Source organism: Oncorhynchus gorbuscha, linkage group LG15 (assembly GCF_021184085.1).
Source record: "Oncorhynchus gorbuscha isolate QuinsamMale2020 ecotype Even-year linkage group LG15, OgorEven_v1.0, whole genome shotgun sequence".
Taxonomy (NCBI): Eukaryota; Metazoa; Chordata; class Actinopteri; order Salmoniformes; family Salmonidae; genus Oncorhynchus; species Oncorhynchus gorbuscha.
The window spans coordinates 79,540,971-79,564,211 of NC_060187.1; the positions used below are offsets into that span (position 1 = coordinate 79,540,971).

General features: G+C 46.1%; 1 protein-coding gene across 1 annotated transcript in view; it reads right to left on the reverse strand.

Moving 5' to 3' along the window:
- si:dkeyp-69b9.3 (myocardin) overlaps window positions 1-22,104 on the reverse strand; it is an 89,979-nt gene extending 67,875 nt beyond the window's left edge. The window contains exons 1-2 of the mRNA XM_046303095.1: window positions 21,842-22,104; window positions 3,156-3,331 (exon numbers count right to left, since the gene is read on the reverse strand). Coding sequence (XP_046159051.1) covers window positions 3,156-3,210 — 55 coding nt within the window. The 5' untranslated portion in view covers window positions 3,211-3,331; window positions 21,842-22,104. The remainder of the gene's footprint in view (window positions 1-3,155; window positions 3,332-21,841) is intronic.
- Between the last annotated feature and the right edge of the window lie 1,137 nt (window positions 22,105-23,241).

Sequence of the window (23,241 nt, forward strand, 5' to 3'; positions counted from 1 at the left end):
TACAGTAAACAGCTACCTCTTAGCCTGGTAATAGCTACCTCTTAGCCTGAAAACACCTACCTCTTAGCCTGATAACAGCTACCTCTTAGCCTGGTAACAGCTACCTCTTAGCCTGATAACAGCTACCTCTTAGCCTGATAACAGCTACCTCTTAGCCTGATAACACCTACCTCTTAGCCTGGTAACACCTACCTCTTAGCCTGATAACAGCTACCTCTTAGCCTGGTAACAGCTACCTCTTAGCCTGAAAACACCTACCTCTTAGCCTGATAACAGCTACCTCTTAGCCTGAAAACAGCTACCTCTTAGCCTGGTAACAGCTACCTCTTAGCCTGATAACACCTACCTCTTAGCCTGGTAACAGCCACCTCTTAGCCTGAAAACACCTACCTCTTAGCCTGAAAACAGCCACCTCTTAGCCTGGTAACAGCTACCTCTTAGCCTGGTAACTGCTGCCACTTAGCCTGGTAACAGCTACCTCTTTGTATCGTATTGGACTGGATATTCTGATTGACTCACATAGGCCGCCATGCTGACTCGGTCATGGTACTATGTGTGTGTAATCGGTTGTGAGGTGGAATAATTGATTGGACTCTCAGAGGTGACCATATTTGTATACAGGACCCAACTAAAGTTCCAGACATAGGCCCTAGCCCGCTCCAGGGAACTAACACATGCAATCATCACTTAAATGGTACCCAGAAGAGTTGATTGACTACTTATAAACCATTTATAAGCACTGTACAGATGGTAGGTCAATTTAGTTTACCGTTAACAATTAACCATCTGTAACTGAGTGGAAACAAATGAAGTCAGAATCTTGATGACAGATAAGAGCAGGGAGGTGACTGTGTAAACTACTGAAGTTGGATTTAGCTCCGTGAGATTATCTTCCCGCTTTGGGCAAGCATTCATGTGTAACAGTATAACTTTAGACCGTCCCCTCGCCCATACCCGGGCGCGAACCAGGGACCTTCTGCACACATCAACAACAGTCACCCACGAAGCATCGTTACCCATCGCTCCACAAAAGCCGGGCCTCAGAGCAAGTGACGTCACTGATTGAAATGCTATTTAGCGCGCACCGCTAACTAAGCTAGCCGTTTCACAACCATTACACATGGACAGAGAGAAATAACAGAGATTGGATTGAGGTTATAATCGGCTCCTCAACCGTCTATAATGTGATGTAATCTCATAGTGAACCTTATAGGTTATCAATGATCATTGATCATTTAGCAGCTACCAAATGCAGCATTATCATTACCATGATTTCACCGCTGATGTAAGTACAGATGTAAGATCTTAATTTGACCACCCTGTTGCTGCAGGAAATGTTCTGCACAACAGGACATGCACATTTGTAGTGTATTCAAGGTTTTAAAAGGCTTCTGAAGTTTGTAATTTCCCTTATTTTCCACTGTCCACGGGCAGAGCACACCTACCGCTTTTCAGCTTTGACCACAGTCATGGTAGCATACTCAGGGTATCAGACAACATTCACCTATTGACAAAACTATTGATTGGTCCTTCATACCCTTCAACCATTTCCTCCATAGCTGAATAGATAGTTGATTCAAAGCAGCGGGACAGCTGATACTTAGTTAGCCAGTCTAACTCATTTAAATGTCTCTTCTAATGAATCCAATCTGGAAACCTCAAGACACTTCCTGGTATTTAAATAAATAAATACACTCACCAAATCTAATCTGAACCTCCAGCTGCCCAAGACAGGCCTGGTAATGAACAGCTGGTGGAAAAAAACAACAGCAGGAATGTCCTATGACCTCATTTCCTGTCCCTACCAAGCCTCTTTATGACAGGAGCAGACTGATAACAACAGAGGCGGCCATTTTTAAGGATTACGTTCCAATTCTAGAACACAACTGCTGCTAGTTAAAAGACAGTAACCTATGGATGATGGACCTAACACAAAACATAAAGAAATCCAACTTGCAAAGGGATTCAGTAGCTGTACACATTTCTTGCTACAGATGTAGGATCTTAATTTGAGCCAGTTTGCAAAAGCAGGAAAATAATCCTGCAGCAACAGAAAATGGAACTGTTGTTGTGGATTATAATTTGTAGAGGTTGATACACTTTTTGTTAGGCAAATCAAGTCAGACATTTTTAAGTGGAAATTGCCAACTTTAGAAGCCTTTTTAAACCTGCAACTACAGGATAATCAAATTAAGATACGGCATCTGTATAATGTCATCCAAACATTTTCCAATCTTATAACTGTACCTCTAATGCTGTCTTATTTAATTAGTTATGTGTTTGAATTTGCCTAAGATGGTTGGTTTGAAATGGAGACAGGAGCAATGTGGCAGTAGCTATATGCCTCTTGTCTCTCATGACAGATTAAAATATAGCTAGCTGTAAAACTTAGTTCTGGGTTCTGAGATGAATATGCTACAAATACTGTCATTGGGAGATTAAAAGATGTGTGGTCAATCCTCTGGTATGTCTATTCAGGAGAGCTCGGTGGTTTCAATCAATAAATAGATATACAACGATCAATATGTTTACTTGATTAATCATCCTCATGATTAATATAACCAAGACTAGACTTATCTGCCACAATCATACGGGAACAATTTCTTGCCAATGATATAGTCATCAATCATTACTAGTTACCTTAGTGTCAGCCATGGGCTTGGTTGACAGAGAGAGAAGAGGCTGAGTGACACATTATGACATAATACAAACAGCACTGTATGTATGACCCAAGATCAGCCTAAGGGCAACTTAGTCCCACACCCCAGGCCTAATTCCTCCCTGCCAGCCCCACCCCAACCGGCCCGATCCAGCCCCAACCGGCCTGGCCTGATCCAGCCCCACTCCAATCGGCCTAGCCCAATCCAGCCCCACTCCAACCGGCCGGGCCTGATACAGCCCCACCCAAACTGGCCTGATCCAGCTCCACCCTAACCGGCCTGACCTGGCCTGATGCAGCCCCACCCCAACTGGCCTGATCCAGCCCCACCCCAACCGGCCTGGCCTGATGCAGCCCCACCCCAATCGGCCTGATCCAGCCCCACACCAACCGGCCTGGCCTGATGCAGCCCCACCCCAACTGGCCTGATCCAGCCCCACACCAACCGGCCTGGCCTGATGCAGCTCCACCCCAACCGGCCCAGCCATACCCTCACCTGAGCGGAATTTGTTCCGGATGAGAAGCGACCTCTCAGAGGCCAGCAACGTCATGACGGAGAGGAGGAGGGGAAGGAGGGATGAGAGGAGGAACAGAAAGAAAGAGTGGAATCCTGTTTTTATTCCCACTTGGGTGGGAATCAGGAGGAATGGACTCTTCTGATTCTGTCTCTCTCTGTGTGGAAAGCAGAGAACAGATAGAGGGAGAGATGGAACAGGGGAGGTCAATGCTTTTGTTTATCCTTTGAGAAAAATATATTGACACTGAGTACAAGACACACAGACCAGAGCAGTAGACAGAAGAGAGTTATGGAGTGGACAGAAGTAGAGAGACACCATCTGACACACACAGGATAGAGTGGACAGTAGTAGAGACACACTATCTGACACACACAGGATAGAGTGGACAGTAGTAGAGACACACCATCTGACACACACAGGATAGAGTGGACAGTAGTAGAGACACTATCTGACACACACAGGATAGAGTGGACAGTAGTAGAGACACCATCTGACACACACAGGATAGAGTGGACAGTAGTAGAGACACACTATCTGACACACACAGGATAGAGTGGACAGTAGTAGAGACACCATCTGACACGCACAGGATAGAGAGGACAGTAGTAGAGACACCATCTGACACACACAGGATAGAGTGGACAGTAGTAGAGACACCATGTGACACACACAGGATAGAGTGGACAGTAGTAGAGACACACCATCTGACACACACAGGATAGAGTGGACAGTAGTAGAGACACACCATCTGACACACACACGATAGAGTGGACAGTAGTAGAGACACACTATCTGACACACACACGATAGAGTGGACAGTAGTAGGGAGACACCATCTGACACACACAGGATAGAGTGGACAGTAGTAGAGACACTATCTGACACACACAGGATAGAGTGGACAGTAGTAGAGACACCATCTGACACACACAGGATAGAGTGGACAGTAGTAGAGACACACTATCTGACACACACAGGATAGAGTGGACAGCAGTAGAGACACCATCTGACACGCACAGGATAGAGAGGACAGTAGTAGAGACACCATCTGACACACACAGGATAGAGTGGACAGTAGTAGAGACACTATCTGACACACACAGGATAGAGTGGACAGCAGTAGAGACACCATCTGACATGCACAGGATAGAGAGGACAGTAGTAGAGACACCATCTGACACACACAGGATAGAGTGGACAGTAGTAGAGACACTATCTGACACACACAGGATAGAGTGGACAGCAGTAGAGACACCATCTGACACGCACAGGATAGAGAGGACAGTAGTAGAGACACCATCTGACACACACAGGATAGAGAGGACAGTAGTAGAGACACCATCTGACACACACAGGATAGAGTGGACAGTAGTAGAGACACACTATCTGACACACACAGGATAGAGTGGACAGTAGTAGAGACACCATCTGACACACACAGGATAGAGTGGACAGTAGTAGAGACACTATCTGACACACACAGGATAGAGTGGCAGTAGTAGAGACACCATCTGACACAAACAGGATAGAGTGGACAGTAGTAGAGACACCATCTGACACAAACAGGATAGAGTGGACAGTAGTAGAGACACACCATCTGACACACACAGGATAGAGTGGACAGTAGTAGAGACACACCATCTGACACACACAGGATAGAGTGGACAGTAGTAGAGACACACCATCTGACACACACAGGATAGAGTGGACAGTAGTAGAGACACACCATCTGACACACACAGGATAGAGTGGACAGTAGTAGAGACACACCATCTGACACATAAAGGATAGAGTGGACAGTAGTAGAGACACTATCTGACACACACAGGATAGAGTGGACAGTAGTAGAGACACTATCTGACACACACAGGATAGAGTGGACAGTAGTAGAGACACTATCTGACACACACAGGATAGAGTGGACAGTAGTAGAGACACCATCTGACACACACAGGATAGAGTGGACAGTAGTAGAGACACACCATCTGACACACAAAGGATAGAGTGGACAGTAGTAGAGACACCATCTGACACACACAGGATAGAGTGGACAGTAGTAGAGACACCATCTGACACACACAGGATAGAGTGGACAGTAGTAGAGACACCATCTGACACAAACAGGATAGAGTGGACAGTAGTAGAGACACCATCTGACACATAAAGGATAGAGTGGACAGTAGTAGAGACACCATCTGACACACACAGGATAGAGTGGACAGTAGTAGAGACACAGCATCTGACACACACAGGATAGAGTGGACAGTAGTAGGGAGACACAATCTGACACACACAGGATAGAGTGGACAGTAGTAGAGACACTATCTGACACACACAGGATAGAGTGGACAGTAGTAGAGACACCATCTGACACACACAGGATAGAGTGGACAGTAGTAGAGACACACTATCTGACACACACAGGATAGAGTGGACAGCAGTAGAGACACCATCTGACACGCACAGGATAGAGAGGACAGTAGTAGAGACACCATCTGACACACACAGGATAGAGTGGACAGTAGTAGAGACACCATCTGACACACACAGGGTAGAGTGGACAGTAGTAGAGACACACTATCTGACACACACAGGATAGAGTGGACAGTAGTAGAGACACCATCTGACACACACAGGATAGAGTGGACAGTAGTAGAGACACCATCTGACATACACAGGATAGAGTGGACAGTAGTAGAGACAATATCTGACACACACATGATAGAGTGGACAGTAGTAGAGACACCATCTGACACACACAGGATAGAGTGGACAGTAGTAGAGACACACTATCTGACACACACAGGATAGAGTGGACAGTAGTAGAGACACCATCTGACACAAACAGGATAGAGTGGACAGTAGTAGAGACACCATCTGACACACACAAGATAGAGTGGACAGTAGTAGAGACAATATCTGACACACACAGGATAGAGTGGACAGTAGTAGAGACACCATCTGACACACACAGGATAGAGTGGACAGTAGTAGAGACACACTATCTGACACACTCAGGATAGAGTGGACAGTAGTAGAGACACCATCTGACACAAACAGGATAGAGTGGACAGTAGTAGAGACACACCATCTGACACATAAAGGATAGAGTGGACTTTAGTAGAGACACCATCTGACACACACAGGATAGAGTGGACAGTAGTAGAGACACACCATCTGACACACACAGGATAGAGTGGACAGTAGTAGGGAGACACAATCTGACACACACAGGATAGAGTGGACAGCAGTAGAGACACCATCTGACACGCACAGGATAGAGAGGACAGTAGTAGAGACACCATCTGACACACACAGGATAGAGTGGACAGTAGTAGAGACACCATCTGACACACACAGGATAGAGTGGACAGTAGTAGAGACACACTATCTGACACACACAGGATAGAGTGGACAGTAGTAGAGACACCATCTGACACACACAGGATAGAGTGGACAGTAGTAGAGACACCATCTGACATACACAGGATAGAGTGGACAGTAGTAGAGACAATATCTGACACACACAGGATAGAGTGGACAGTAGTAGAGACACCATCTGACACACACAGGATAGAGTGGACAGTAGTAGAGACACACTATCTGACACACACAGGATAGAGTGGACAGTAGTAGAGACACCATCTGACACAAACAGGATAGAGTGGACAGTAGTAGAGACACCATCTGACACGCACAGGATAGAGAGGACAGTAGTAGAGACACCATCTGACACACACAGGATAGAGTGGACAGTAGTAGAGACACACTATCTGACACACACAGGATAGAGTGGACAGTAGTAGAGACACCATCTGACACGCACAGGATAGAGAGGACAGTAGTAGAGACACCATCTGACACACACAGGATAGAGTGGACAGTAGTAGAGACACCATCTGACACACACAGGATAGAGTGGACAGTAGTAGAGACACACCATCTGACACACACAGGATAGAGTGGACAGTAGTAGAGACACACCATCTGACACACACACGATAGAGTGGACAGTAGTAGAGACACACTATCTGACACACACACGATAGAGTGGACAGTAGTAGGGAGACACCATCTGACACACACAGGATAGAGTGGACAGTAGTAGAGACACTATCTGACACACACAGGATAGAGTGGACAGTAGTAGAGACACTATCTGACACACACAGGATAGAGTGGACAGTAGTAGAGACACTATCTGACACACACAGGATAGAGTGGACAGTAGTAGAGACACCATCTGACACACACAGGATAGAGTGGACAGTAGTAGAGACACACCATCTGACACACAAAGGATAGAGTGGACAGTAGTAGAGACACCATCTGACACACACAGGATAGAGTGGACAGTAGTAGACACACCATCTGACACACACAGGATAGAGTGGACAGTAGTAGAGACACCATCTGACACAAACAGGATAGAGTGGACAGTAGTAGAGACACACCATCTGACACATAAAGGATAGAGTGGACAGTAGTAGAGACACCATCTGACACACACAGGATAGAGTGGACAGTAGTAGAGACACACCATCTGACACACACAGGATAGAGTGGACAGTAGTAGGGAGACACAATCTGACACACACAGGATAGAGTGGACAGTAGTAGAGACACTATCTGACACACACAGGATAGAGTGGACAGTAGTAGAGACACCATCTGACACACACAGGATAGAGTGGACAGTAGTAGAGACACACTATCTGACACACACAGGATAGAGTGGACAGCAGTAGAGACACCATCTGACACGCACAGGATAGAGAGGACAGTAGTAGAGACACCATCTGACACACACAGGATAGAGTGGACAGTAGTAGAGACACCATCTGACACACACAGGATAGAGTGGACAGTAGTAGAGACACACCATCTGACACACACAGGATAGAGTGGACAGTAGTAGAGACACCATCTGACACACACAGGATAGAGTGGACAGTAGTAGAGACACCATCTGACATACACAGGATAGAGTGGACAGTAGTAGAGACAATATCTGACACACACATGATAGAGTGGACAGTAGTAGAGACACCATCTGACACACACAGGATAGAGTGGACAGTAGTAGAGACACACTATCTGACACACACAGGATAGAGTGGACAGTAGTAGAGACACCATCTGACACAAACAGGATAGAGTGGACAGTAGTAGAGACACCATCTGACACACACAAGATAGAGTGGACAGTAGTAGAGACAATATCTGACACACACAGGATAGAGTGGACAGTAGTAGAGACACCATCTGACACACACAGGATAGAGTGGACAGTAGTAGAGACACACTATCTGACACACTCAGGATAGAGTGGACAGTAGTAGAGACACCATCTGACACAAACAGGATAGAGTGGACAGTAGTAGAGACACACTATCTGACACACACAGGATAGAGTGGACAGCAGTAGAGACACCATCTGACACGCACAGGATAGAGAGGACAGTAGTAGAGACACCATCTGACACACACAGGATAGAGTGGACAGTAGTAGAGACACCATCTGACACACACAGGATAGAGTGGACAGTAGTAGAGACACACTATCTGACACACACAGGATAGAGTGGACAGTAGTAGAGACACCATCTGACACACACAGGATATCTGAGTGGACAGTAGTAGAGACACCATCTGACATACACAGGATAGAGTGGACAGTAGTAGAGACAATATCTGACACACACATGATAGAGTGGACAGTAGTAGAGACACCATCTGACACACACAGGATAGAGTGGACAGTAGTAGAGACACACTATCTGACACACACAGGATAGAGTGGACAGTAGTAGAGACACCATCTGACACAAACAGGATAGAGTGGACAGTAGTAGAGACACCATCTGACACACACAAGATAGAGTGGACAGTAGTAGAGACAATATCTGACACACACAGGATAGAGTGGACAGTAGTAGAGACACCATCTGACACACACAGGATAGAGTGGACAGTAGTAGAGACACACCATCTGACACACTCAGGATAGAGTGGACAGTAGTAGAGACACCATCTGACACAAACAGGATAGAGTGGACAGTAGTAGAGACACACCATCTGACACATAAAGGATAGAGTGGACTTTAGTAGAGACACCATCTGACACACACAGGATAGAGTGGACAGTAGTAGAGACACACCATCTGACACACACAGGATAGAGTGGACAGTAGTAGGGAGACACAATCTGACACACACAGGATAGAGTGGACAGCAGTAGAGACACCATCTGACACGCACAGGATAGAGAGGACAGTAGTAGAGACACCATCTGACACACACAGGATAGAGTGGACAGTAGTAGAGACACCATCTGACACACACAGGATAGAGTGGACAGTAGTAGAGACACACTATCTGACACACACAGGATAGAGTGGACAGTAGTAGAGACACCATCTGACACACACAGGATAGAGTGGATAGTAGTAGAGACACCATCTGACATACACAGGATAGAGTGGACAGTAGTAGAGACAATATCTGACACACACAGGATAGAGTGGACAGTAGTAGAGACACCATCTGACACACACAGGATAGAGTGGACAGTAGTAGAGACACACTATCTGACACACACAGGATAGAGTGGACAGTAGTAGAGACACCATCTGACACAAACAGGATAGAGTGGACAGTAGTAGAGACACCATCTGACACGCACAGGATAGAGAGGACAGTAGTAGAGACACCATCTGACACAAACAGGATAGAGTGGACAGCAGTAGAGACACCATCTGACACGCACAGGATAGAGAGGACAGTAGTAGAGACACCATCTGACACACACAGGATAGAGTGGACAGTAGTAGAGACACCATCTGACACACACAGGATAGAGTGGACAGTAGTAGAGACACACTATCTGACACACACAGGATAGAGTGGACAGTAGTAGAGACACCATCTGACACACACAGGATAGAGTGGACAGTAGTAGAGACACCATCTGACATACACAGGATAGAGTGGACAGTAGTAGAGACAATATCTGACACACACAGGATAGAGTGGACAGTAGTAGAGACACCATCTGACACACACAGGATAGAGTGGACAGTAGTAGAGACACACTATCTGACACACACAGGATAGAGTGGACAGTAGTAGAGACACCATCTGACACAAACAGGATAGAGTGGACAGTAGTAGAGACACCATCTGACACACACAAGATAGAGTGGACAGTAGTAGAGACACACTATCTGACACACTCAGGATAGAGTGGACAGTAGTAGAGACACACTATCTGACACACACAGGATAGAGTGGACAGTAGTAGAGACAATATCTGACACACACAGGATAGAGTGGACAGTAGTAGAGACACCATCTGACACACACAGGATAGAGTGGACAGTAGTAGAGACACACTATCTGACACACTCAGGATAGAGTGGACAGTAGTAGAGACACCATCTGACACACACAGGATAGAGTGGACAGTAGTAGAGACACCATCTGACATACACAGGTTAGAGTGGACAGTAGTAGAGACAATATCTGACACACACAGGATAGAGTGGACAGTAGTAGGGAGACACAATCTGACACACACAGGATAGAGTGGACAGTAGTAGAGACACTATCTGACACACACGGGATAGAGTGGACAGTAGTAGAGACACCATCTGACACACACAGGATAGAGTGGACAGTAGTAGAGACACCATCTGACACATACAGGATAGAGTGGACAGTAGTAGAGACACACCATCTGACACACACAGGACAGAGAGGACAGTAGTAGAGATACCATCTGACACACACAGGATAGAGTGGACAGTAGTAGAGACACCATCTGACACACACAGGATAGAGTGGACAGTAGTAGAGACACATTATCTGACACACACAGGATAGAGTGAACAGTAGTAGAGACACCATCTGACACACACAGGATAGAGTGGACAGTAGTAGAGACACAACATCTGACACACACAGGATAGAGTGGACAGCAGTAGAGACACACCATCTGACACACACAGGATAGAGTGGACAGTAGTAGAGACACTATATCTGACACACACAGGATAGAGTGGACAGTAGTAGAGACACCATCTGACACACACAGGATAGAGTGGACAGTAGTAGAGACACCATCTGACACACACAGGATAGAGTGGACAGTAGTAGAGACACCATCTGACACATACAGGATAGAGTGGACAGTAGTAGAGACACACCATCTGACACACACAGGACAGAGAGGACAGTAGTAGAGACACCATCTGACACACACAGGATAGAGTGGACAGTAGTAGAGACACCATCTGACACACACAGGATAGAGTGGACAGTAGTAGAGACACACCATCTGACACACACAGGATAGAGTGGACAGTAGTAGAGACACACCATCTGACACACACAGGATAGAGTGGACAGTAGTAGAGACACATTATCTGACACACACAGGATAGAGTGGACAGCAGTAGAGACACCATCTGACACACACAGGATAGAGTGGACAGTAGTAGAGACACCATCTGACACACACAGGATAGAGTGGACAGTAGTAGAGACACACCATCTGACACACACAGGATAGAGTGGACAGTAGTAGAGACACCATCTGACACACACAGGGTAGAGTGGACAGTAGTAGAGACACCATCTGACACACACAGGATAGAGTGGACAGTAGTAGAGACACACTATCTGACACACACAGGATAGAGTCGACAGTAGTAGATACACCATCTGACACATACAGGATAGAGTGGACAGTAGTAGAGACACCATCTGACACACACAGGATAGAGTGGACAGTAGTAGAGACACCATCTGACACACACAGGATAGAGTGGACAGTAGTAGAGACACCATCTGACACAAACAGGATAGAGTGGACAGTAGTAGAGACACCATCTGACACAAACAGGATAGAGTGGACAGTAGTAGACACACTATATCTGACACACACAGGATAGAGTGGACAGTAGTAGAGACACTATATCTGACACAAACAGGATAGAGTGGACAGTAGTAGAGACACTATATCTGACACAAACAGGATAGAGTGGACAGTAGTAGACACACTATCTGACACACACAGGATAGAGTGCACAGTAGTAGAGACACACCATCTGACACACACAGGATAGAGTGGACAGTAGTAGAGACACACTATCTGACACACACAGGATAGAGTGGACAGTAGTAGAGACACACCATCTGACACACACAGGATAGAGTGGACAGTAGTAGAGACACCATCTGACACACACAGGGTAGAGTGGACAGTAGTAGAGACACCATCTGACACACACAGGATAGAGTGGACAGTAGTAGAGACACACTATCTGACACACACAGGATAGAGTCGACAGTAGTAGATACACCATCTGACACATACAGGATAGAGTGGACAGTAGTAGAGACACCATCTGACACACACAGGATAGAGTGGACAGTAGTAGAGACACCATCTGACACACACAGGATAGAGTGGACAGTAGTAGAGACACCATCTGACACAAATAGGATAGAGTGGACAGTAGTAGAGACACACCATCTGACACACACAGGATAGAGTGGACAGTAGTAGAGACACCATCTGACACACACAGGATAGAGTGGACAGTAGTATAGACACCATCTGACACACACAGGATAGAGTGGACAGTAGTAGAGACACCATCTGACACAAACAGGATAGAGTGGACAGTAGTAGAGACACCATCTGACACACACAGGATAGAGTGGACAGTAGTAGAGACATCATCTTACACACACAGGATAGAGTGGACAGTAGTAGAGAGACACCATCTGACACACACAGGATAGATTGGACAGTAGTAGAGACACACCATCTGACACACACAGGATAGAGTGGACAGTGGTAGAGACACACTATCTGACACACACAGGATATAATGGACAGTAGTAGACACACTATCTGACACACACAGAATAGAGTGGACAGTAGTAGAGACACCATCTGACACACACAGGATAGAGTGGACAGTAGTAGAGACACCATCTTACACACACAGGATAGCGTGGACAGTAGTAGAGACACTATATCTGACACAAACAGGATAGAGTGGACAGTAGTAGACACACTATCTGACACACACAGGATAGAGTGGACAGTAGTAGAGGCACCATCTGACACATACAGGATAGAGTGGACAGTAGTAGAGACACCATCTGACACACACAGGATAGAGTGGACAGTAGTAGAGAGACACCATCTGACACACACAGGATAGAGTGGACAGTAGTAGAGACACCATCTTACACACACAGGATAGAGTGGACAGTAGTAGAGAGACACCATCTGACACACACAGGATAGAGTGGACAGTAGTAGAGAGACACCATCTGACACACACAGGATAGAGTGGACAGTAGTAGAGACACCATCTTACACACACAGGATAGAGTGGACAGTAGTAGAGAGACACCATCTGACACACACAGGATAGAGTGGACAGTAGTAGAGAGACACCATCTGACACACACAGGATAGAGTGGACAGTAGTAGACACACTATCTGACACACACAGGATAGAGTGGACAGTAGTAGAGACACCATCTGACACACACAGGATAGAGTGGACAGTAGTAGAGACACCATCTGACACACACAGGATAGAGTGGACAGTAGTAGAGACACACCATCTGACACACACAGGATAGAGTGGACAGTAGTAGAGACACCATCTGACACACACAGGATAGAGTGGACAGTAGTAGAGACACTATATCTGACACAAACAGGATAGAGTGGACAGTAGTAGACACACTATATCTGACACACACAGGATAGAGTGGACAGTAGTAGAGACACTATATCTGACACAAACAGGATAGAGTGGACAGTAGTAGAGACACTATATCTGACACAAACAGGATAGAGTGGACAGTAGTAGACACACTATCTGACACACACAGGATAGAGTGCACAGTAGTAGAGACACACCATCTGACACACACAGGATAGAGTGGACAGTAGTAGAGACACACTATCTGACACACACAGGATAGAGTGGACAGTAATAGAGACACCATCTGACACACACAGGATAGAGTGGACAGTAGTAGAGACACCATCTGACACACACAGGATAGAGTGGACAGTAGTAGAGACACCATCTGACACAAACAGGATAGAGTGGACAGTAGTAGAGACACACCATCTGACACACACAGGATAGAGTGGACAGTAGTAGAGACACTATATCTGACACAAACAGGATAGAGTGGACAGTAGTAGACACACTATCTGACACAAACAGGATAGAGTGGACAGTAGTAGACACACTATCTGACACACACAGGATAGAGTGGACAGTAGTAGAGGCACCATCTGACACATACAGGATAGAGTGGACAGTAGTAGAGACACCATCTGACACACACAGGATAGAGTGGACAGTAGTAGAGAGACACCATCTGACACACACAGGATAGAGTGGACAGTAGTAGAGACACCATCTTACACACACAGGATAGAGTGGACAGTAGTAGAGAGACACCATCTGACACACACAGGATAGAGTGGACAGTAGTAGAGAGACACCATCTGACACACACAGGATAGAGTGGACAGTAGTAGACACACTATCTGACACACACAGGATAGAGTGGACAGTAGTAGAGACACCATCTGACACACACAGGATAGAGTGGACAGTAGTAGAGACACCATCTGATACACACAGGATAGAGTGGACAGTAGTAGAGAGACACCATCTGACACACACAGGATAGAGGGCACAGTAGTAGACGCACTATCTGACACACACAGGATAGAGTGGACAGTAATAGAGACACCATCTGACACACACAGGATAGAGTGGACAGTAGTAGAGACACACCATCTGACACACACAGGATAGAGTGGACAGTAGTAGAGACACACCATCTGACACACACAGGATAGAGTGGACAGTAGTAGAGACACTATATCTGACACAAACAGGATAGAGTGGACAGTAGTAGACACACTATATCTGACACACACAGGATAGAGTGGACAGTAGTAGAGACACTATATCTGACACAAACAGGATAGAGTGGACAGTAGTAGAGACACTATATCTGACACAAACAGGATAGAGTGGACAGTAGTAGACACACTATCTGACACACACAGGATAGAGTGCACAGTAGTAGAGACACACCATCTGACACACACAGGATAGAGTGGACAGTAGTAGAGACACCATCTGACACATACAGGATAGAGTGGACAGTAGTAGAGACCCCATCTGACACACACAGGATAGAGTGGACAGTAGTAGAGACACCATCTGACACACACAGGATAGAGTGGACAGTAGTAGAGACACCATCTTACACACACAGGATAGGGTGGACAGTAGTAGAGACACCATCTGACACACACAGGATAGAGTGGACAGTATTAGAGACACACCATCTGACACACACAGGATAGAGTGGACAGTAGTAGAGACACCATCTTACACACACAGGATAGAGTGGACAGTAGTAGAGAGACACCATCTGACACACACAGGATAGATTGGACAGTAGTAGAGAGACACCATCTGACACACACAGGATAGAGTGGACAGTAGTAGAGAGACACCATCTGACACACACAGGATAGAGTGGACAGTAGTAGAGACACACCATCTGACACACACAGTATAGAGTGGACAGTAGTAGAGACACCATCTGACACACACAGGATAGAGTGGACAGTAGTAGAGAGACACCATCTGACACACACAGGATAGAGTGGACAGTAGTAGACACACTATCTGACACACACAGGATAGAGTGGACAGTAGTAGAGACACCATCTGACACACACAGGATAGAGTGGACAGTAGTAGAGACACCATCTGACACACACAGGATAGAGTGGACAGTAGTAGAGAGACACCATCTGACACACACAGGATAGAGTGGACAGTAGTAGACACACTATCTGTCACACACAGGATAGAGTGGACAGTAATAGAGACACCATCTGACACACACAGGATAGAGTGGACAGTAGTAGAGACACACCATCTGACACACACAGGATAGAGTGGACAGTAGTAGAGACACACCATCTGACACACACAGGATAGAGTGGACAGTAGTAGAGACACTATATCTGACACAAACAGGATAGAGTGGACAGTAGTAGACACACTATATCTGACACACACAGGATAGAGTGGACAGTAGTAGAGACACTATATCTGACACAAACAGGATAGAGTGGACAGTAGTAGAGACACTATATCTGACACAAACAGGATAGAGTGGACAGTAGTAGACACACTATCTGACACACACAGGATAGAGTGCACAGTAGTAGAGACACACCATCTGACACACACAGGATAGAGTGGACAGTAGTAGAGACACCATCTGACACATACAGGATAGAGTGGACAGTAGTAGAGACCCCATCTGACACACACAGGATAGAGTGGACAGTAGTAGAGACACCATCTGACACACACAGGATAGAGTGGACAGTAGTAGAGACATCATCTTACACACACAGGATAGGGTGGACAGTAGTAGAGACACCATCTGACACACACAGGATAGAGTGGACAGTAGTAGAGACACACCATCTGACACACACAGGATAGAGTGGACAGTAGTAGAGACACCATCTTACACACACAGGATAGAGTGGACAGTAGTAGAGAGACACCATCTGACACACACAGGATAGATTGGACAGTAGTAGAGAGACACCATCTAACACAGAGGATAGAGTGGACAGTAGTAGGGACACACCATCTGACACACACAGGATAGAGTGGACAGTAGTAGAGACACCATCTGACACACACAGGATAGAGTGGACAGTAGTAGAGACACACCATCTGACACACACAGGATAGAATGGACAGTAGTAGACACACTATCTGACACACACAGGACAGAGTGGACAGTAGTAGAGACAACATCTGACACACACAGGATAGAGTGGACAGTAGTAGAGACACCATCTTACACACACAGGATAGCGTGGACAGTAGTAGAGACACTATATCTGACACAAACAGGATAGAGTGGACAGTAGTAGACACACTATCTGACACACACAGGATAGAGTGGACAGTAGTAGAGGCACCATCTGACACATACAAGATAGAGTGGACAGTAGTAGAGACACCATCTGACACACACAGGATAGAGTGGACAGTAGTAGAGAGACACCATCTGACACACACAGGATAGAGTGGACAGTAGTAGAGACACCATCTGACACACACAGGATAGAGTGGACAGTAGTAGAGACACCATCTTACACACACAGGATAGAGTGGACAGTAGTAGAGAGACACCATCTGACACACACAGGATAGAGTGGACAGTAGTAGAGAGACACCATCTGACACACACAGGATAGAGTGGACAGTAGTAGACACACTATCTGACACACACAGGATAGAGTGGACAGTAGTAGAGACACCATCTGACACACACAGGATAGAGTGGACAGTAGTAGAGACACACCATCTGACACACACAGGATAGAGTGGACAGTAGTAGAGACACACCATCTGACACACACAGGATAGAGTGCACAGTAGTAGAGACACCATCTGACACAAACAGGATAGAGTGGACAGTAGTAGACACACTATCTGACACACACAGGATAGAGTGGACAGTAGTAGAGAGACACCATCTGACACACACAGGATAGAGTGGACAGTAGTAGAGACACACCATCTGACACACACAGGATAGAGTGGACAGTAGTAGAGACACACTATCTGACACACACAGGATAGAGTGGACAGTAGTAGAGAGACACCATCTGACACACACAGGATAGAGTGGACAGTAGTAGAGACACACCATCTGACACACACAGGATAGAGTGGACAGTAGTAGAGACACCATCTGACACACACAGGATAGAGTGGACAGTAGTAGAGACACACCATCTGACACACACAGGATAGAGTGGACAGTAGTAGACACACTATCTGACACATACAGGATAGAGTGGACAGTAGTAGAGACACACCATCTGACACACACAGGATAGAGTGGACAGTAGTAGAGACACCATCTGAAACAAACAGGATAGAGTGGACAGTAGTAGACACACTATATCTGACACACACAGGATAGATTGGACAGTAGTAGAGAGACACCATCTGACACACACAGGATAGAGTGGACAGTAGTAGAGACACACCATCTGACACACACAGGATAGAGTGGACAGTAGTAGAGACACCATCTGACAAAAACAGGATAGAATGGACAGTAGTAGAGACACCATCTTACACACACAGGATAGGGTGGACAGTAGTAGAGACACCATCTGACACACACAGGATAGAGTGGACAGTAGTAGAGACACACCATCTGACACACACAGGATAGAGTGGACAGTAGTAGAGACACCATCTTACACACACAGGATAGCGTGGACAGTAGTAGAGACACTATATCTGACACAAACAGGATAGAGTGGACAGTAGTAGAGACACACCATCTGACACACACAGGATAGAGTGGACAGTAGTAGAGACACCATCTTACACACACAGGATAACGTGGACAGTAGTAGAGACACCATCTGACACACACAGGATAGAGTGGACAGTAGTAGAGACACACCATCTGACACACACAGGATAGAGTGGACAGTAGTAGAGACACCATCTGACACAAACAGGATAGAGTGGGCAGTAGTAGAGAGACACCATCTGACACACACAGGATAGAGTGGACAGTAGTAGAGACACACCATCTGACACACACAGGACAGAGTGGACAGTAGTAGAGACACCATCTGACACACACAGGATAGAGTGGACAGTAGTAGAGACACACCATCTGACACACACAGGATAGAGTGGACAGTAATAGAGACACCATCTGACACACACAGGATAGAGTGGACAGTAGTAGACACACTATATCTGACACACACAGGATAGAGTGGACAGTAGTAGAGACACCATCTGACACACACAGGATAGATTGGACAGTAGTAGAGACACACCATCTGACACACACAGGATAGAGTGGACAGTAGTAGAGACACCATCTTACACACACAGGATAGAATGGACAGTAGTAGAGAGACACCATCTGACACACACAGGATAGAGTGGACAGTAGTAGAGAGACACCATCTGACACACACAGGATAGAGTGGACAGTAGTAGACACACTATCTGACACACACAGGATAGAGTGGACAGTAGTAGAGACACCATCTGACACACACAGGATAGAGTGGACAGTAGTAGAGACACACCATCTGACACACACAGGATAGAGTGGACAGTAGTAGAGACACACCATCTGACACACACAGGATAGAGTGGACAGTAGTAGAGACACCATCTGACACAAACAGGATAGAGTGGACACACACAGGATAGAGTGGACAGTAGTAGAGAGACACCATCTGACACACACAGGATAGAGTGGACAGTAGTAGAGACACACCATCTGACACACACAGGATAGAGTGGACAGTAGTAGAGACACCATCTGACACAAACAGGATAGAGTGGACACACACAGGATAGAGTGGACAGTAGTAGAGAGACACCATCTGACACACACAGGATAGAGTGGACAGTAGTAGTTACACACCATCTGACACACACAGGATAGAGTGGACAGTAGTAGAGAGACACCATCTGACACACACAGGATAGAGTGGACAGTAGTAGAGACACACCATCTGACACACACAGGATAGAGTGGACAGTAGTAGAGACACCATCTGACACACACAGGATAGAATGGACAGTAGTAGAGACACCATCTTACACACACAGGATAGGGTGGACAGTAGTAGAGACACCATCTGACACACACAGGATAGAGTGGACAGTAGTAGAGACACACCATCTGACACACACAGGATAGAGTGGACAGTAGTAGAGACACCATCTTACACACACAGGATAGCGTGGACAGTAGTAGAGACACTATATCTGACACAAACAGGATAGAGTGGACAGTAGTAGAGACACACCATCTGACACACACAGGATAGAGTGGACAGTAGTAGAGACACCATCTTACACACACAGGATAGCGTGGACAGTAGTAGAGACACTATATCTGACACACACAGGATAGAATGGACAGTAGTAGAGACACTATATCTGACACAAACAGGATAGAGTGGACAGTAGTAGAGAGACACCATCTGACACACACAGGATAGAGTGGACAGCAGTAGAGAGACACCATCTGACACACACAGGATAGAGTGGACAGTAGTAGAGACACACCATCTGACACACACAGGATAGAGTGGACAGTAGTAGAGACACCATCTGACACAAACAGGATAGAGTGGACAGTAGTAGAGAGACACCATCTGACACACACAGGATAGAGTGGACAGTAGTAGAGAGACACCATCTGACACACACAGGATAGAGTGGACAGTAGTAGAGACACACCATCTGACACACACAGGATAGAATGGACAGTAGTAGAGACACCATCTGACACACACAGGATAGAGTGGACAGTAGTAGAGACACACCATCTGACACACACAGGATAGAGTGGACAGTAGTAGAGACACCATCTGACACACACAGGATAGAGTGGACAGTAGTAAACACACTATATCTGACACACACAGGATAGAGTGGACAGTAGTAGAGACACCATCTGACACACACAGGATAGATTGGACAGTAGTAGAGACACACCATCTGACACACACAGGATAGAGTGGACAGTAGTAGAGACACCATCTTACACACACAGGATAGTGTGGACAGTAGTAGAGACACCATCTGACACACACAGGATAGAGTGGACAGTAGTAGAGACACAGCATCTGACACACACAGGATAGAGTGGACAGTAGTAGAGACACCATCTGACACACACAGGATAGATTGGACAGTAGTAGAGACACCATCTACATTGACTAGACCACGCCTCTCACGGCAGACTGCCACAATCACAGAAAGAGAGGAGAGACACACACATTCCATAGATATAACGAGAAGAAAGAGGAAGAGACAGTAGGAAGCATTTAGAACGACAGAGGAAAAGGAGGAGAGGCGAGGAGAAGAGAGAGACAGGGTGAGTTAGGCCATATGAGTGACAGAGACAGAGGCAGTGACAGATACCCAGATGCCAAACAGTGAGTGCACAGGGGACACGTATTATAATGGACACATAAAAAACCACAACACCTATCACAGAGGACACAACTGTGTAGAAGCTGGATGCACAGATTTAAAAGTGAAAACTGCCACAGAGAAATATATGTTTTTATCTACACACAGAGAACCATGGGAGAGAGACAGAGGTTATTACCACTAATTCACACACACACTTCATTAATGCACACACACCATTTATTGACTATATTGACTATGCCGCTGGCTTCCCATAAGACAAATTGGGAAAGCCTGAACAGCATGAAAGTGGACACACACCGAGTGACTGAGATTATTTACACAAAATCACTGAGCTGGTTGGTGTTCATTAACACACAATCACACACACACACAGTTATTTACAAACTAGATTAGAGCACTACCCATACAGTAGGATATTGATGAGTCCTCATATCACGTAGTAGGGCAATGAGACACAAAAAGAGAGAGAGAAAGAGAGCGAGGAAGGGAAAGGAAGACAGAGAGAGTGTGTGAGAGAGAGATAAAGTAAATGAGGTAGAATGAAAGATAATACTTACTGAAATAGAGAGAGAAGTCCCTTGGGGGAACTTGGAGTGGGTTTAAGATTAAATTAGAGAGAGGTGCAAGATGGAAGAGAGAACTTCAAGTGCGTTTAATGACGATTTCTTCCATGTTCCTTTTCTTGTTATATTGTTCTCTCTCTCTCTCTCTCCACACTCGTTAATCCCCTGGAAAAGAGTTCTAAAGGTGGACTTGGGGAGGAAAGAATCTGACGTTCCTTCCTTATCATAGAACTAACCTTATCCTTCTCTCGCTCTTTCTCTCTGGACCTGTCCCTAAAGCGTCCTGGTCACTCCCCCTCTTCCCTGTCTCTCTCTCTACCCCTCCCTCACCCCTCTCCCCTGTCTCTCTCTCTACCCCTCCCTCACCCCTCTCCCCCTCCTTCACCCGTCCCAGCAACATACATCTGTTGACTGATTGGCTGATTGATGGAGAGCTAGAGTGACAATAAGTGTTTGTGTGTCAAAAGTATTCACAAAATGGATGACTCATGTAAACATGCACTTGGCATTGTTACAATCTTTGGCCAGATACACAACACTAGTCTGAGGCCTATACTTTTTCCTCCCTTATGTATTTAAAAGCAAATAATGATTAGGGATATTAGATATTGCTGAGGTGTGATATGGTGTGGTAGGTAGGTATTACTGTAGGACTTTGCAGTAAGTACTACAGTATGATTTGATATGTAGAGTTCCATCTGATAATGTTCTATGTAAATCAAGGAATGCAACTTTAGTAAGTCAGCGTCCCTGTCTAAATACCTACGTCATCCTCTTACACATGATGTATTCTGTGTGTGTGTGCGTGTCCGTGTGCGTTTGCGTGTGCATGTGAAACATATGGCAGGCACAGAAACCCAGGCCAAGTCAGTTTACGTCAGTGTATATATCTGAATATGAGTGCGAGTGTGTGTGTGTGTGTGTGTGTGTGTGTGTGTGTGTGTGTGTGTGTGTGTGTGTGTGTGTGTGTGTGTGTGTGTGTGTGTGTGTGTGTGTGTGTGTGTGTGTGTGTGTGTGTGTGTGTGTGTGTGTGTGTGTGTGTGTGTGTGTGTGTGTGTGTGTGTGTGTGTGTGTGTGTGTGTTCGTGCGCGTGTGCGTGCGTGTGTGTGTGTGTCTGTCAGTAGGCTTAGCAGGGGGAGGGGACATTGGGGACGGGAAGGGTAGTCTTTGCAGGAGCACCTGTTCAGTTAGTTTGACAGACAGGCTGGTGTGTGCTGGTTCAGCAGGTCAGAGAGAGGGGGGTTGTGAGAGGGAGCGAGATAGAACGATGGAGTGGTGGGGAGACAGTGAAGTAGTGGGAGCGAGAGGTAGAGAGAGAGAGGGAGAGAGAGGTAGAGAGAGAGAGGGAGAGAGAGGTAGAAAGATAGAGGGAGAGAGAGGTAGAGAGAAAGAGG